Below are 17,089 nucleotides of genomic sequence, written 5' to 3' on the forward strand. Positions count from 1 at the left end.
TGAGACTCTGTCTCAACAACAACCAAAAAAATAAAAGCTGAGGGATGAGGCGGGTGGTGACTCAGCGTTTGGATACAGAACTGTGTGGCTCAGGCCTGGGTTTCAAAAAGACCCCTCTGGGGCTATGTTGGGGACAGACTGGAGGGAGAAACTAGAAGCCAGGGAGAAGCCTAGAGTCAGGGTCCAGGTAGGAGAGCAGGAGCCCAGAGCCTGCCTGAGCCCTCAGGACAGAGAAGAGGGGTGGAGTGGAGACTCAGCAGGCAGGAGGGATCTGGCTTAGAGACTGATGCGCTGTTGGGGAAGAGGGGACAAGATGGGGCTTTGACCTCATGACTAGATAGATGGTGGGGCTGCCTCAGATGAGGAAACCAGGTGAGAGAATTTGGGGACATCAGAGGAAACTGCAGAGGCCACTGGGTGTGCACCTGCAACCAGGCACTGCAGACCCAGATCTGACTGTCAGGATCCCAGGCTCAGTGCCTCCTCCTCTGGGGCCTCCGCTCCTCGGGCCCCACTGCAGAGGCAGGAAGTACCGCCTGATGCTCAGCTTCCGCTGGGGGTGTTGGCACGGCCCAGAGCCCTCCCCACTCCCAGGGACCTTCCCACCTTGAGCCTGTAGCACTTTCACTTCCCCCAGGTACCCAGCCCCTGCCCCCAGCACCTGGGTGCTCCCTGGTCCAGAACAGGCTGCAGACTCTGAGAGGCACAAAAACAAGTGGGGAAGAGGGAGACAGAGAAAAGAAGACAGGCTGGGCACAGTGGCTCACGCCCATAATCCCAGCACTTTAGGAGGCCAAGGCAGGAGGATCACTTGAGCCCAGAAATTTGAGACCAGCCTAGGCAACACAGTGAGACTCCCATCTCTACAAAAAATGAAGAAAATTAGCCAGGCTTGGGGGTGTGCACCTGTAGTCCCAGCTACTCGGGAGGCTGAGATGCAAAGATTGCTCGAGCCTGGGAAGGTTGGGGCTGCAGTGAGCTATGATCACACTACTGCATTCCAGCCTGGGCAACCCTGTCTGAAAAACAAAAACAAAAGAGAGATGAAGAGAGAAAGGAGGAAGGACCCAAAGAAGGGGCCAGAAACAGAGAGAGGCCAGGCACAGTGGCTCACGCCTGTAATCCCAACACTTTGGGAGGCCAAGGCAGGAGGGCCGCTTGAGTCCAGGAGTTCCAGACCAGCCTGGGCAACCTAGTGAGACCCTATCTCTGTTTTTTTTAATTAAATATAAAAAATACAACACTCCCACTCCATAGCAAGACCCCATTTCTACAAAAAATACAAAAATTAGCCAGGCATGATAGTGTGTACCTGTAATCCCAGCTACTCAGAAGGCAGAGGTGGGAGGATAGCTTGAGCCCAGGCTATAGTGAGCTGTTTTCCCCACAGTACTCCAGCCTGGGTGAAAAGTGAGACCCTGTCTCAAAAAGAAACAAATATATAAATAAAATAAAGAAACACAGAGAGAGGGAGGATAGAGACCCCAGGAGGCAGGAGGACAGAGACACAGAGGAGGGAGAGACTCTGCTGAGATAAGGGGACAGAGATGGGGAGTGGCAGGAAGGTGGGGACAAAGACCCAGAGAGGAGGAACAAGAGACCCAGGGCAGGAAATGGGAGACACAGCTGGATGCAGAGATGGGAGGGCTTAGCAGGCCATGAGGTCAGAATGTCTGTGAGGTCAGCTGCTGTCCAGGGTCAGCCCTGAGGTCCCCATGCCCAGAGGTGGGTTCCAGTAGATCAGGGGTCCCTTTAGATCCCCCAGCGCCTGAGACATGGAGACCTGGGAGGGACTGCCCCATGAGTCCTTGGTGCCCACAAATTCCAAGGCCCCTCAGGTACCAGAGCATGTGTCCCAGTGGAGCAGGTGAGGGAGACAGGGACAGAGAGAGAGACAGAAAGCCACCTTACATGAAGCGGGAGTGGGTGGAGCCCCACCCCTGGAACTTCCTCTTTTGGGGTTCTTCCTTTCTCTCTCAGCTCTCCGTCTCTCTTTCTCTCTCAGCCTCTGTCTTTCTCCCTGTCTCCCCCACTGTCAGCACCTCTTCTGCGTGGTGAGTGGACCGCTTACCCCACTAGGTGAAGATGTCAGCCCAGGAGAGCTGCCTCAGCCTCATCAAGTACTTCCTCTTCGTTTTCAACCTCTTCTTCTTTGTGAGTTGCCTTATGGCTACCCAGCCGGGGCCCAGCCCCTGCCGCTAACCCAGCCCTCATCTTCCCCCGTGGCCCACCCCCGTATCCGCATCTCCTCTCCCCAGGTCCTCGGCAGCCTGATCTTCTGCTTCGGCATCTGGATCCTCATCGACAAGACCAGCTTCGTGTCCTTTGTGGGTGAGGGGGGCTGGGGCAGGTGGGAGGGCCTCCCCCAACCCAAGCAACTTCCTGGGGTCTCCCTTGTCTCAGGGAGACCCACGGTGCCCTACTCTGCAGGCAGGCCACAGGCTCCCATCCACTGCTCACCGGAGGCTTCTCGGAGCCTGAGTCTTCTTCCGGCAAATGGGGTTGTGCATACATGAGAGCCATTTCTCAAGCACTTCCTATCTGTCGGGACTTGTGGCTGGTCAGATGCCCCCACAAACCTTCCCCTCGCTTGAGGTTCAGAGAGGGGAAGCCCCTTGATGGATGTCATGCAGCAAGGAAGTAAAAGAGCCAAAATAACAATAATAGGAAAATAATAATGAAGTATGACCCTAAATAATAATGAAATATGACCCTAAACGCTCATATTTAAGAAGTCTTTGCCCCGTGTTGAGGACTGGGTTGAACACATGTCCCCATGTGTCTCTCAAAATGACTCTAGGGGCCGGGCGCGGTGGCTCACACCTGTAATTCCAGCACTTTGGGAAGCCGAGGCAGGTGGATCACTTGAGGTCAGGAGTTCGAGAATAGCCTGGCCAACATGGTGAAACCCTGTCTCTACTCAAAAATACAAAATATTAGCCAGGCATGGTGGCACATGCCTGTAGTCGCAGCTACTAGGGAGGCTGAGGCAGGAGAATCACTTGAACCTGGGAGGCAGAGGTTGCAGTGAGCCGAGATCACATCACTGCACTCCAGCCTGGGGGACAGAGCGAGGCTCCATCTCAAAAAAAACCCCTAAAAAATAGATACCGTCTCCTAGGCCTCAGGGAGGTTTAAGGAGCCAAGCCAATGTCACAGAACAAGTGATAGGGCTGAAACTACTGGGGATGAGGAGGAGCTGAAGGAGGAAGGAGAGGGTAAGAGGAAGAGAGACAGAGATCCAGGGACGGGAAACAGAGGCCCAGAAAGAAGAGAAAGTTTCAGAAGGAAACAGGGACTCAGGGTGGGGCAGGGACAGAGTCCCAGAGAGAGGGGCACCAAGATACTGCTCCCCACTTGGGTGGCTGCCTAGGTGGGAAATGGGGCTGCCTGGAGCTGTGCCACACAGCTCATCATCGCTCCCCTCACCTCTCCCAGGCTTGGCCTTCGTGCCTCTGCAGATCTGGTCCAAAGTCCTGGCCATCTCGGGAATCTTCACCATGGGCATCGCCCTCCTGGGTTGTGTGGGGGCCCTCAAGGAGCTCCGCTGCCTCCTGGGCCTGGTGAGTGCACCATCCCTCTCCGTCCCTAGGAACACTCCTATCCCCACCCTCAAAAATGGCCTGGGCCGGGGTTGCAGGGGTGGTCAGCCTGATCTCTCCACTCTGCTCCCCAGTATTTTGGGATGCTGCTGCTCCTGTTTGCCACACAGATCACCCTGGGAATCCTCATCTCCACTCAGCGGGCCCAGGTGAGCTTCCTGCAGTGGCCACCACCCACCCCCAGCAGGAAGGAGAGGGAAGGGAGTGGTGGGAGAGGGTGGAGAGAGACCGAAACAAAGGCAGACAGGGGCTAACCTAGATAAAGAGAAATAAGAGGCTGGGCCTGGTGGCTCATGCCTGTAATCCCATAATCCCAGCACTTTGGGAGGCTGAGGTGGGAGGACTGTTTGAGTCCAGGAGTTTGAGACCAGCCTGGGCAACATAGTGAGACCCCATCTATATTAAAAAAAAAAATCCGGGTGTGATGGTGTGCACCTGGGGTCCCAGCTACTTGGGAGGTTGAGGTAGGAGGATCACTTGAGCCAGGGAGTTTGAGGCTACAGTGAGCCATGCACTCAGCCTGGGTGACAGAGTGAGACCCTGTCTCAAAAAATAAATTAATAGAAAGACACACCGACCTGGACCAAGGGAGACAGGCATAAACAGCTCCAAAGGGAAACACACGGGAAAAAGAGAGAACAAGAGAAAGAAATAGACGCCCTGAAAGAAGAGACAGAGACTTATGAGCCGTAGAAATAGTGGAAGAAACAGAAAGACAGACCTGAAGTACACAGAGCTAGCCATTCAGTAAGGATTTGAGACTGGCCCAGAGATGCACAGGGACCGCCTGAGGCTGGCACAGCCTGAGAGGGGGAGGGGTGGGGTGGGGAAGATGAGGCCCAGCCTCACTGGTGGCCTCTCAGCTGGAGCGAAGCTTGCAGGACGTCGTAGAGGAAACCATCCAAAAGTACCGCACCAACCCCGAGGAGACCGCGGCCGAGGAGAGCTGGGACTATGTGCAGTTCCAGGTAAGCCCCCCTCCTCCAGTTCCCTCCCGGACTGACCCGCCTCAGCCCTGTGCTTCGAGGAGACTCCACCCCAACGTGGGCCCGACCCCCAGCTCTACGATCCTAACACACCCCAATCCCTCCCAGGCCCGACGCCCCCCACTCCCCAGATGACACGACTGTCCCCGGCGTCGCCCGGTCTCCCAGTACCCAGACCCTGGCGTGGCTTCGCCATCTACCTCGAGAGACTCCGCCCCCGCCCCCGCCCCGACCAGAGGTTGTCAGGCCCCTAGTCCCAAGACCCTAGCGAGACACGGCTTCCTACCCTGTAGTGACTCTGGCTTCCACCGGACCCCGCCCCCGATGAGACTCACATGGTCTCGCACTCCTATTCACCTGTCGGGTATCAGAGGCTCAATTGCACCACCCACCCAATCTCTAATCCACAGCGCGACCGTGCAGCTCCTTCCCCAGCCCCAGGTCACCCCGTGACTCGTCTTTCCCAGCCCCATGTTCCCGTAATGTCCCCTGGCTCCGGCCCCATCGTGACCCCAGCCCACTGTCCCCCACTCCACACCCACCACTTAGTCCCTTGCTCCCCGACCTGACCTCATACCCATCACCTTGTCCCCTGATCCCCAACATCATATGTCTCCAGTCCCGGTCCCTCTGACTCGTATCCCTCTCCCAGCTGCGCTGCTGCGGCTGGCACTCCCCGCAGGACTGGTTCCACGCCCCCATCCTGAGAGGTAACGGGTCGGAGGCGCACCGCGTGCCCTGCTCCTGCTACAACTTGTCGGTGACCAACGACTCCACAATCCTAGATAAGGTGATCTTGCCCCAGCTCAGCAGGCTTGGACAGCTGGCGCGGTCCAGACACAGTACAGACATCTGCGCGGTCCCTGCAAAGAGCCACATCTACCGCGAGGTGGGCAGGGGTTCGGAGCATAAACCTGTCGAATGGGGCTGGGCCTGCGGGAGGGGGAGGGCTGTCAGTGAGTAGCGGGGCCTGAGAAAGGGCGGGGTCTACGAGAAAAGGAAAGGTACGGCAGGAGGGGCGGGGCCCTCTGAAGGGGGCGGGGTCTGTAGGAAGGGCAGGGCCTAAAGAAAAGGCTGGGCTGGCTCTGGAATACAGACGTCTAGGGAGGGGCCAGGCTTGGAAAAGGTGAAGCGAGGGTGCACTAGTAAGGAGACTAGAGTGCCCTGGTGACTAGGGGAGCGGGTAGATGCCTGAAGACGGTGAGGGTTGGGCTGAAAAGAACGCTGGGCCTGGGCTTGAGAGTCCCAGAAAGAATCCCTTTAACTTTTCCCTACACCCCCCAGGGCTGCGCGCAGAGCCTCCAGAAGTGGCTGCACAACAACCTTATTTCCATAGTGGGCATTTGCCTGGGCGTCGGACTACTCGAGGTGATCTGGCCCCGCCCCCACCCGCGATCGGCCCTAAATCCCTAGATGGCCCTGCCCTTCATTTCGCGTCTTTCGGTTGCCTGGGAAGGACGAGCTCAGGGCGGAGCGCAGCCCACCCCGGCCCTCCCGCCGCTCCACCCAGCACCGGAGGGTGGGGGCGGCCCAGCTTCAGGGAGCCCTGATTGGGTGTACGCAGGGAAAACCTCCTGCTATTGGCTGCGATCTCCCTCCCCTTTCCCCGCAGATGACTGTCATGGTGCTGAGCGTACAGCTACAGCGCAGGGCACTCCGCCGGAAATGCGAGCCGCACGTGCCGGGCGCTGGGGATTCGAGCCCCGGGCCCAGCCTGATCGCTGACGGCGGCGGCGGGCGCAGCGGCAGTCTGTGGGGTGGCTGGGGCATGGCGGGTGCCTGCCCCAACTGGGGAGACAAGGCACCGCAGGGCAAGCTGCCCATGGCCCTGGGGCTCTGGCCGCTGTGGGTTCAAGACGAGGACCAGCCTGACACTGGAAGTGCGGGCGCAGAATTAGAGGAGGAGGCACAATTAGAGGCTGAGGCAGAGGGGGAAGACAGATGAGCCTCCAAAATAAAGGACCCTGGGCTTGCTTCCGACCTTACTCCTTCTCAGCCTCTACCCCCACTTGTAGCAGCTATTCCCGCCTCATCAGCCAGCCCTGCGGCAGTTCCCGTCGAGCCCCGCCCTTTTCTACCTATCCCCTTCTCCAGCCCCTTCCCGCCCAATTCACGGCCCCACCCGACCTTTCTCGCCCGGGTGGGCATCACCCCCGTCTCGCCAGCACCCCTTCGACTTCTCTGACCTCATCTCCTTTCTCTATAGCTCGGGTTCATGACGCTGTCGATATTCCTGTGCAGAAACCTGGACCACGTCTACAACCGGCTCGCTCGATACCGCTAGGCCCCGCCCTCCCCAAAGTCCCGCCCCGCCCCCGTCACGTGCGCTGGGCACTTCCCTGCTGCCTGTAAATATTTGTTTAATCCCCAGTTCGCCTGGAGCCCTCCGCCTTCACATTCCCCTGGGGACCCACGTGGCTGCGTGCCCCTGCTGCTGTCACCTCTCCCACGGGACCTGGGGCTTTCGTCCACAGCTTCCTGTCCCCATCTGTCGGCCTACCACCACCCACAAGATTATTTTTCACCCAAACCTCAAATAAATCCCCTGCGTTTTTGGTAAAATAGCTTTATCCTCTGTCAGAACACAAACCAACAAACTTTGAGAGAGGAGGAAGGAAACCGTCTAGCTCAGGGCTCACTTAGGAGAGGGATGAGATTAGAAAGTTCAACACACTGCTTGTGCAGCGGAGATAAAGTCAAGACCCTAGCACCCACTTATAAATATCTCGTTATATTAAAAAAAAAAAAATATTTCCAGGGCCCACCTGGCTCTGCTCCTGCACAGAAAGGGTTCATCTTCACTTTGTGATCTCACAGGTCATGGAGTGAGGGTGGTAGAGAGGGGCAGAAATTTCAGGGGGAGGGGTGGCTGGGAAAAAGTAAAGGGGACAAGCCAATGTGTAACTAGCGCTCTCCAAGACATGCAGAGGAGTGGGGGGGGAGGGGTGGCCTGTCAGGGGCTGAAAAGAAAAGCCAGTGCTGTACCTGGGGGGTTGTCTCACTCCTGTCCCCACAATCCCTGATACTCCAGAGTGATCTGTCCTTTCAGACACCCACTGTGAGGTCCCAATATCGGGGTTTATCCTTTCCTCAGTCCCAGCCTGTTCAGCTCTCCAACCAAGTTTTGGGGGCCCCTCTAATGGGGGGGATGGCCCCAGTTGCTTAGGCCTCTGAGGTCAACCCCTTTACATCACAGCCCTCTCCCCAAATAAGAAGCATGAGGTGAGCTGGAGGACCCTCCCTGGGAGGAGGGTGTTCTGGGGGGTGAGCCAGTTTTGGGGTCCCCCTTCAGTCCCTGACCAGGCGGTAAATGTGATGCTGGGCCCCACGCTCGCTGGTGGAGACCTCGAAGACATAGGCGGTGCAGAGCAGCAGTTCCTGGGTGTCTCTGTTTGTCACCACCTGCCAGGAAGGCCAGGACAAGGGACTTATGCTTAGAAGGGAGGGCAGGGACCCCTGTGCCCCCCTGCCAAGCTATCATGGAATACCCAGCAGGCTCTTTTCCATCTCCAGGAAACAGGCCGCCACTATATCATGTTCCCCAGGAGAAAGGGATGCCCAAAAGTCAGTTCCCTGGGCAATGGGGGTTACCCCTCAGCTGAGCGTTGGCAGTTATGGTGTATCACATCTCAGGGTTAATCGGGTTCCCATCACATCACATTCCCTGGGTAAAAGGGGTCCCCATCATGTCACAAGTAAAGGGAGAACCCTCCCTGCAGGTTCCGCAGTCAAGGGGTCACTGCCTCAGCAGTCCAAAAAGTTAAAGGGGCTCCCACCATATCATGTTCCTTGACAAGCTGAGGATCTGCCTTCGAGTGCCCTCCAGTCAGCTTCACCAGGGAAGGAGGGACCCACCTTATGTGCGAGTGCTGTGGGGCTGGGCGTGGTGGCTCACGCCTGTAATCCCAGCACTTTGGGAGGCCTAGGCAGGTGGATCACTTGAGGTCGGAGTTCAAGACCAACCTGGCGAACATGGTGAAACCCCATCTCTACTAAAAATACAAAAATTAGCCAGGCGTGGTGGGGCATGCCTGTAATCCCAGCTACTCGGGAGGCTGAGGCAGGAGAATCACTTGAACCCGGGAGGCAGAGGTTGCAGTCAGCCGAGATCTTGCCACTGCACTCCAGCCTGGGCGACAGAGCGAGACTCCATCTCAAAAAAAAGAGAGAGAGAGAGTGCTGTGACATCCCCACCACATCAGTTCCCTGGGTGTAGGGTCCCCTAAACTAAGGGTCAATGGTGGGGTCCCCGCTGCATCAGTTTCCTAGTTAAAAGAGCCTCAGGCTGAGGGCTCACTTCGGAGTCCCTGCTGTTGTCAGTTCCTGGGTGAGGAGATCCCATAGACTGAGGGTCTGTTATAGGTACTGTCCCTCCACACTGGGGGCCCCCACTCCAGCCCAGCCCCAGGCATCACCTGGAGGATGGTGAAGTTTTCCAGGACGCTGTTCATCATGTATCGCTCAGGCAGCTGCCGCAACTTGTGCAAGAAATTCACCAGGTACTCGCACATGGGCGAGCGTAGCAGGCGGTACACAAATCTGCCGTCCTCCAGCTGGGCCCGTTCCGTCTGAACCAAGGGGGAGTCGGGAAAATGGTGGCTGAGAGACCCACGGGTCACCCCAGGAATTGGGCTCCACCCTGTGCCTCTAAGATGCCACCACACTCACTCTCACTGCCACCTTCCTTTCATCACCCCACCCACAGTGACTGGAGACTGGGCCTGAACCCTCGGAGATCCGAATCAGGATCTCTGAGCCTGCAAATCACAAGCCCCTCAAAGTGATTCTCTGAACCCCCAAAGACCTCTGGACTCCTCTAACCTCCCAGCCCTCAGATACCCTCCAAAGACCCCTCCATGACGTCTTCAAACTCTGACTTCTAAACTTGAGACTTCCCCAAGTCTCCAGCAACTGTAAGTGTGACTTCTGAAACTTCTTGCCCTAAGAACCTCTCCATATCCATAAGACCCTTCTCAATCTCAGTGACTCTAAATCTCTATACTACACATTACCTGTCAGCCCTCAGAATGATCCCAACCTGTGACTTCTGAACTGCCCATTAGCTCCCAACGTATGCATTAAACCCTCAAAGAGGCTGGGACCCACTCCCTCTGCACATACTCCCAAATGCCTGAGTCATCATGGCTTCTGGTCCATTCTGCACCCCCAAGTGCTGGGTGGCTGGGCGCTCACCTGCCCCAGAGCTCCATCCCTCCAGCCTCACCTCCACCTTCTCCACCACCTGCTTGCCAAAAGAGCAGACCTTGGAGGAACAGGTGAGGGTCATGTGTTCCAGGCTCTCATACTGGCTGCTCACTCCGTAGAAGCCACCACTGCTGATGCTGCCACCGGCCCCTGCCTCCTCACCACTTGGGCCCCAGTTCAGGTCCGCCTGGGAGATGGGAAGGCACAGATGAGTCAGAGGGGACATCCCTTATAAACAGTGGGGACTACCAGGTGCAGTGGTTCACACCTGTAATCCCAGCACTTTGGGAGGCCAAGGTGGGTGGATCACCTGAGGTCAGGAGTTCGAGATAAGCCTGACCAACATGGAGAAACCCCGTCTCTACTAAAAATACAAAATTAGCCGGGCGTGGTGGCGCATGCTTGTAATCCCAGCTACTGGGACACTGACGCAGGAGAATCACTTGAACCCGGGAGGCAGAGGTTGCGGTGAGCCGAGATCATGCCATTGCACTCCAGCCTGAGCAATGAGAGCGAAACTCCATCCTAAAAAAAAAAAAACACAGTGGGGACTCTGCCCCATAGCCTACCATTACCCCTGCAGTTCCCGGCTTGATTCTTCAGTGTTGTTTTGTTTTTTTTGTTTGTTTGTTTGTCTTTTTTTGGGGGGGGAGGGGGAACAGGGTCTTGCTCCGTCACCCAGGCAATGTGTGGTGGTACAATCACAGCTCACTGCAGCCTCAACCTCCTGAGCTCAAGTGATCCTCCCATCTCAGCCTCCTGAGTAGCTGGGACCACAGGTGCATGCCACCACATCCAGCTAATATTTTGTATTTTTTGTAGAAACAGGGTTTCACCATGTTGCCCAGGCTGGTCTCCAACTCCTGGGCTCAAGCGATCCTCCCACCTTGGCCTCCGAAAGTGCTGGGATTACAGGCGTGAGCCACCACATCAGGCTTTCAAAGTTCTCCAAGGGCTGGTTTCTGGAGAAGATCCACCGTCCATCAGCGTCGAAGAAGTCTGGGTCCCCAAAACAGCCTTGGCCCTGTCTCCCCAGTAACCAAAGGAGCCCTGGAATTCAAATTCAACCTTTTTTCTTTTCTTTTTTTGTTTCTGAGATGAAGTCTCGCTCTTGTTGCCCAGTGCAATGCTGCGATCTTGACTCACTGCAACCTCTGCCTCCCGGGTTCAAGCGATTCTCCTGCCTCAGCCTCCCAAGTGGCTGGGATTACAGGCACACGCCACCATGTCTGGCTAATTTTTGTATTTTTAGTAGAGACAGGGTTTTGTCATGTTGGCCAGGTTGGTCTCGAACTCCTGAACTCAGGTGATCCACCCGCCTAGGCCTCCCAAAGTGCTGAGATTACAGGCATGAGCCACTGTGTCCAGCCAATTCAACCTTTTTCTCTTGAAGCCCGCAACTCAAGAGTTCAGCCCCTTCCAAGGGCCTGGTTACTATGGCAGTTACTCCTTAGCAACCAGTTCAAGATGAATACCTCCCTCTAAGCCCCTCTCACCCTGGTTGCTAAGGCAAGTGGCTACTCCCTAGCAACGGGACCTCACGGACCCTGAGGAGGCCTGACTCCTCCTCAGAGCACTTCCCCCTCGGCCAAATCTGAGAGGTCAGACTCCCTCCATGACCCCAGTGGCCAAGTGTGTGTAGACAGCTGGCCAAGTGTCACTAGGCCAAGTGGGGCCTAACGGAAGCCTAAGAGCTCATCACACCTTTGGTCTGAGTCACCTCCTTGCGAGGCGCACCTCTTCCTCTTCCTAACTTTAGTTGCTAACACTGTGCCAGGTCCGTCTTCTCAGGGGCCCGACTCCATCTCTCACCGTGGCAAAACCAAAGACCTTACCAGCTGCTCCTCTGAACCCCTTCAGCAGCTGGGCTTCCTAAGGGGGTGGCTCTCCAGTCCTGGGACCTGATAAGGCCTGTCTTAAGCCCCAACAATGTCTAAGCCCTCAGCTGCACATCCCCAGAGCAGTTTCAGGCTTCTGCTTCACATGGCAGAAAGCTCCAGAACCATGAACAGCAAGCTCTAGAACAACAACACTCCCAGCAAGAACAGTAAAGGTCAGGCCCTCAGCAGGCCTTTCCTTCCTTTCCTTCCTTCCTTCCTTCTTTCTTTCCTTCTTTCTTTCCTTCTTTCTTTTCTTTCTTTCCTTCTTCCTTTCTTTCTTTCAGCAGGGTCTCATTCTGTCACCCAGGCTGGAGGAAAGTGGCACAATCTTGGCTCACTGCAGCCTCCACCTCCCGGGCTTAAGTGATCCTCCTGCCTCAGCCTCCACAGAAGCTAGGACCACAGGTGCACGCCACCACACCCAGCTAATTTTTTTCATTTTTTGTAGAGTTGAGGTCTCACTGTGTTGCCCAGGCTGGTCTCAAACTCTTGAACACAAGTGAAACCCTCGCCTCAGCTTCCCAAAGTGCTGGGAAGATAGGAGTGAACCACCACATCTAGCCAGGCTTTCTTCTCAGAGACTAGATCCCTCCACCACCTTTGTTACTATAAGAACTAGCACCCCCTAAACATCCAGGCAACATTTATTGAGCCCTGGCCAGGTGCTATGGCTCACACTTGTAATCCCAGCACTTTGGGAGGCCAAGGTGGGTGGATCACTTGAGGTCAGGAGTTCGAGACCAGACTGGCCAACATGGTAAAACCCTCTCTCTACTAAAAATACAAAAATTAGGCCAGGTGCAGTGGCTCATGCCTGTAATCCCAGCACTTGGGGAGGCCAAGGTGAGCGGATCACATGAGGTCAGGAGTTCAAGATCAGCCTGGCCAACATGACGAAACCCCGTCTCTACTAAAAATACAAAAATTAGCTGGGCATGGTCGTGCATGCCTGTAATCCCAGCTACTTGGGAGGCTGAGGCTGGAGAATCACTTGAACCCAGGAGGCAGAGGTTGCAGTGAGCCAAGATCGCACCATTGCACTCCAGCCTGGGCAACAAGAGCAAAATTCCATCTCAAAAAAAAAAAAAAAAACCAATAAAATAAAATAAAACACATTTATTGAACCCCTGTAGTGTTAGTCGTCATACTGGACACCAAACCAAGTAGCCCTAAGAAACACGCAAGATGGGCCCTCTTAGTCCCAATCATATAAATAGCAGCTGACACCAGGCGTCTATATAGGAAGTGCTCAATAAATGATTGCTACATAAATACAGGACTTGGACGGGTGCGGTGGCTCACACCTGTAATCCCAGCACTTTGGGAGGCCAAGGTGGGCAGATCATTTGAGGCCAGGAGTTCAAGACCAGCCTGGCCAACATGGTGAAACCCCGTCTCTACTAAATATACAAAAATTAGCCAGATGTGGTGGCGGGTGCCTGTAGTCCAATCTACTGGGGAGGCTGAGGCAGGAGAATCGCTTGAATCCAAGAGGCGGAGGTTGCCGTGAGCCAAGATACAGCCACTGCACTCCAGCCTGGGTGACAGTGAGACTATGTCTCAAAAATAAATAAATAAACAAATAAATGAATACAGGACTTGACAAAGCCACTCCATGGCTCTTTTCATCACTTCCTCAAAGCCATACATTCTCTAGCAACAAGGTCTGGTGAAACTGATGCAAAGCATCAGTCCCCTCTTTAGAAACCAGTCTCCACAAGTCCACTGGCTAAGGGGAGGGAATCTTTCCTTAGCAGCAAGGCTTGGTGCAGTCAGGTGGGGCACAGGGAAGCCTGGAACATGGCAAGCCCATGCCCAGGACCCTATTAGCTACATGGCCAGGTAACTCACCGTATTAGTTACATGTGGCAATGTCTAGTGGGATCCAGGGAGGCCCAGACACCTCCAACCCACCCTGGGGGCTGGCCTCTTCGGTGTTCCTTGTTGCAAAGGGGGCTGACACTCCAAGCCATGAGGACTGACTGGTAAGTCCCAGGCTGACCTGGTAGGGCCCGCGACAGATTCTCTCAGGGCCAGAGGCCTTTGCTGGGACACCACAGGATTTGTGAGCACTTTTGATTTTGCTGTGAGAACTCACCCAGAACTTGACCAGGAAGAAGGCATGGGGGGGGCCACGATCATATAGCTCTCGGAGGCCACCCTTTTTCTCAGGGAATTTGTCGTAGATCTGCCGGACGTCCACACTCTCGAGCGGCGGCGCTCCGGGGCTGGGGCAGTGCTGGCTGATGTGCACGAACAGGTGCCTCTGGTACTGAGGATGGTTGGCCGTGGGTGAGAAGTCGGAGGTGAGCTGGATCTCCAGCCCGTGCTGCCTGAGCCCACCAAATGCCGTCACCATCCCCACAGCTCTGGCCAGCTGTTCCACACAGTCCACCCAGCACTGGGCCTGACTGCCACCCATTGTCCCCACTCCTGCTTCTGCACCCAGTCCCCTGCAGCCCTGCAGTCCTACAGTCCCCAACTCCCTGCCACAACCCCCCCAACTCCATCCTCACTGCCTCAGCCTCACCTCAGGCCTCCCACCCTCACCCCAGCCTCCAACCTCGCCTCTCCAGTTCATCCCTCATGTGGCTCCAGACCTGCCCCTGACCCTTCCCTGGTCATGGCCCTCCCATAGCTCCCCAGCAGCCCCAGGGCAAAGCTCACACCCCCTAGGCCTGGTCCTATATAGAACAGGTGCTCATAAATGGTCAGTGGATGGAAGAGTGAATGAATGGGAATCCACAGAGGTCTTGTGGTTGATGTTTTGATTGATGTTTATATGGTGTGGCAGAGACTGCTACGTGTTCACAAATCCTGGTTCCTTTACACAGTGTGAAACTACATTTCCCAGGCCGCTTTGCAGTTAGGTGTGACCACATGACTAAGTTCTGGCCAATGGGATGTGACCAGGCCTGAGAGTCGACACATCCAAGTCAGATTCCTAAAACCTCCTGCACAATCTTGACTCTCTCCCTTCCTCCATCTGCTGGCCAGATGCAGAGACTCCATCAGCAGATTCTGAAGCCTTAGAAAATGGCAGAGCCACAAAATGGAAGGAGCCTGGATCCCCAAATCACTTGAGTCCAAGGCTCCTGCTGAACCTACATTGAAATGTTACATGCAACTTATCTGGCATTCAGTCCCTAAGAGTTAGGAGCTGTTTCTTCTAACAGTCGGCCCACTCCATCCTAGCCCAGGAGAAGCTCAAGCACAGAAATAAAATCTTTTCCAAGTTCCTAGTATGCATCACAAAGCCTAGTGAACAGTAGAAACTCAAACACGTTTGATGAATGAATGAATGATGTCCTGGGGAGCTTTTCTGACCTTCCCAACTTGTCACCCTATGACCTTCCAGTTCCTTTATGCTAGTAGTTCTCAAAGTACGGTCCCCAGACCAGCTGCATCAACGCACCTGGTAGCTTATTAGAAATGCAAATTCTCAAGCCCCACATCACATCTAGCAAATCAGAAAGCAATCTCTGTTTTAAGAAGCCCTTCAGATGATTCTGATACATGCTAAAGTTTTAAAACCATGACTTTATACATTCCCTTCCTGTCACCCTCTATATTTCAAAATCCCTCAGCGACTATACCAAAATTTCACTCACAGAATCAACTGCATCTGGCGGTTCCACGAAGGCTGAGAACTCTACCAGCTGCAACCGGGCGGTGCCCAGGGCCCGAGCCTGCCAGGCTGGGGGCGATGGGGTAGGTGGGGGCAGGGGTGAGAGGGCTTGGGGGGGCTCGTACCCTAGAGAGAGAGAAGAAAGAACAATACAAATTGCTAACATTTATTGAATATATCAGGTACTGTTGTCTCTTGCCTGCCTCCACTTAGAAGCTGAAAAAGCTAAATACTCACTTTCCCAGCCTCCCTTGCAGTTAGAAGTGGCCATGTGACACAGTCCTAGCCAATGAGACGTTAGGGGAAATCTGCTGGGGGGCTTCTGGGAAGGAGTTTCTTCCTGAATGAAAAAGACAGAACTTTGGGAGGAGAAAGCTTTTGGCCCTGGCCAAGTCCTGCTTGGGACATTGATATGGTTTGGATATTTGTCCCCTCCAAATCTCATGTTGAAATGTGATCCCCAGCTGGGCACGGTGGCTCACACCTGTAATCCCAGCACTTTGGGAGGCCAACGCAGGCGGATCACAAGGTCAGGAGATTGAGACCATCCTGGCTAACATGGTGAAACCCTGTCTCTACTAAAAATACAAAATATTAGCTGGGCATGGTGGCACGTGCCTGTAATCCCAGCTACTTAGGAGGCTCAGGCAGGAGAATGGCTTGAACCCAGGAGGCGGGGGTTGCAGTGAGCCAAGATTGCGCCACTGCACTCCAGACTGGGGGACAGAGTGAGACTCTGTCTCAAAAAAAAAAAAAAAAGTGTGATCCCCAAGGTTGGAGGTGGGGCCTGATGGGAAGTGCTTGGGTCATGGGGGTGGATCCCTCATGAATGTCTTGGTGCCTTCCCCATAGTAACAAGTGAATTCTCACTCTTTGAGTTGATATGAGCTGGCTGTTTAAAGGAGCCTGGCTTCGCTCTCTTGCTCCCTCTCACCATGTGACATAGTGGCTCCCCTTCCCCTTCCACCATGATCCTAAGCTTCCTGAGGCCCTCACCAGAAGCATAGGCTGGCAACATGCTTCCTGTACAGCCTGCAGAACTGTGAACCAAATAAACCTCTTTTCTTTATAAATCACCCAGTTTCAGGCATTCCTTTACAGCAATGCAAATGGACCAACACAGACATGATCCCTGGAGTTGCAACAGCCATCTTGGGACAATAAGACAGACATGAGAGGAACTACAGAGATTCCAGTCCTGATATTGCTAAGCCCACATGGGAACAGCCCACCTCCAGGCTTTTTGTTGCATGGATTCATAACATGAATGCTTTTACTATTTAAGGCACTTTTAATGTGGGTCTTCTGTTACTTGCAGCCAAAAGTATTCCTAATTGATAAATCTATGGAAACTAAGGGACTCCCTCTTTCACTGATGTGAGTTCTCAGGGCCATATCAGCATGGACTTCCAGAAGCCATCTTTGCTGCCAAGTAGCTGAGTCTGCCTGGGAATGAAGCCACCACAGTGGAAAGCAGATCAAAGTAATGACTGATGCCATCACTTGAGCCGCTGGATCCAGCCATGCCTGAGGCCATAATTCTGAACTGTCAGTTACTGGAACCAATAAATCAATACATTTTTCTTATTATTTTTTATTTTATTTATTTATTTATTTTGAGACAGAGTCTTGCTCTGTCGCCCAGTCTGGAGTGCAACGGTGCCACCTCGGCTCACTGCAACCTCTGCCTCCCAGGTTCAACTGATTCTCCTGCCTCAGCCTCCCGAGTAGCTGGGATTACAGGCAAGTGCTACTGCTACCACGCCTGGCTAATTTTTGTATTTTTTA

The 17,089-nt window shown here is 54.5% G+C and overlaps 3 protein-coding genes across 31 annotated transcripts in view; 1 reads left to right on the plus strand and 2 right to left on the minus strand.

The window, feature by feature from the left end:
* SLC6A16 (solute carrier family 6 member 16) overlaps positions 1-6,831 on the minus strand; it is a 50,856-nt gene extending 44,025 nt beyond the window's left edge. The window contains exon 1 of the mRNA XM_063802063.1: positions 6,775-6,831. The gene's annotated coding sequence lies outside the window, so the exon portion shown is untranslated. The remainder of the gene's footprint in view (positions 1-6,774) is intronic.
* CD37 (CD37 molecule) lies at positions 1,924-7,150 on the plus strand. Of its 4 annotated transcripts, none has more exons than XM_063802074.1 (8): positions 1,924-2,154; positions 2,259-2,327; positions 3,439-3,563; positions 3,677-3,751; positions 4,466-4,570; positions 5,241-5,477; positions 5,873-5,956; positions 6,795-7,150. In XM_063802074.1, exons 3-8 carry the CDS (start codon positions 3,501-3,503, stop codon positions 6,870-6,872), a joined length of 642 nt encoding a protein of 213 aa, XP_063658144.1. In that variant the 5' UTR covers positions 1,924-2,154; positions 2,259-2,327; positions 3,439-3,500; the 3' UTR covers positions 6,873-7,150. The 4 variants fall into 4 exon arrangements, with proteins under 4 accessions (XP_063658144.1, XP_016802552.1, XP_063658143.1 ...); XM_016947063.4 differs by having other exon boundaries at positions 1,925-2,154; positions 2,259-2,331; XM_063802073.1 differs by having other exon boundaries at positions 1,950-2,120.
* The window catches only part of TEAD2 (TEA domain transcription factor 2), a 47,202-nt gene continuing 37,247 nt past the window's right edge, over positions 7,135-17,089 (minus strand). For 19 of the 26 annotated variants that reach the window (XM_063802070.1, XM_016936525.4, XM_016936523.3 and 16 more), the window contains 5 exons: positions 15,285-15,427; positions 13,772-13,945; positions 9,813-9,980; positions 9,004-9,156; positions 7,135-7,990 (listed from right to left, as the gene is read on the minus strand). In XM_063802070.1, coding sequence (XP_063658140.1) covers positions 7,877-7,990; positions 9,004-9,156; positions 9,813-9,980; positions 13,772-13,945; positions 15,285-15,427 — 752 coding nt within the window. In that variant the 3' untranslated portion in view covers positions 7,135-7,876. Of the gene's footprint in view, positions 7,991-8,443; positions 8,578-9,003; positions 9,157-9,781; positions 9,981-13,771; positions 13,946-15,284; positions 15,428-17,089 lie in introns of those variants that run through there. The other 7 variants (XR_010153921.1, XR_010153920.1, XR_010153922.1 and 4 more) reach the window with 6 other exon arrangements.

This window comes from Pan troglodytes, chromosome 20 (genome assembly GCF_028858775.2).
Source record: "Pan troglodytes isolate AG18354 chromosome 20, NHGRI_mPanTro3-v2.0_pri, whole genome shotgun sequence".
Lineage (NCBI taxonomy): Eukaryota > Metazoa > Chordata > Mammalia > Primates > Hominidae > Pan > Pan troglodytes.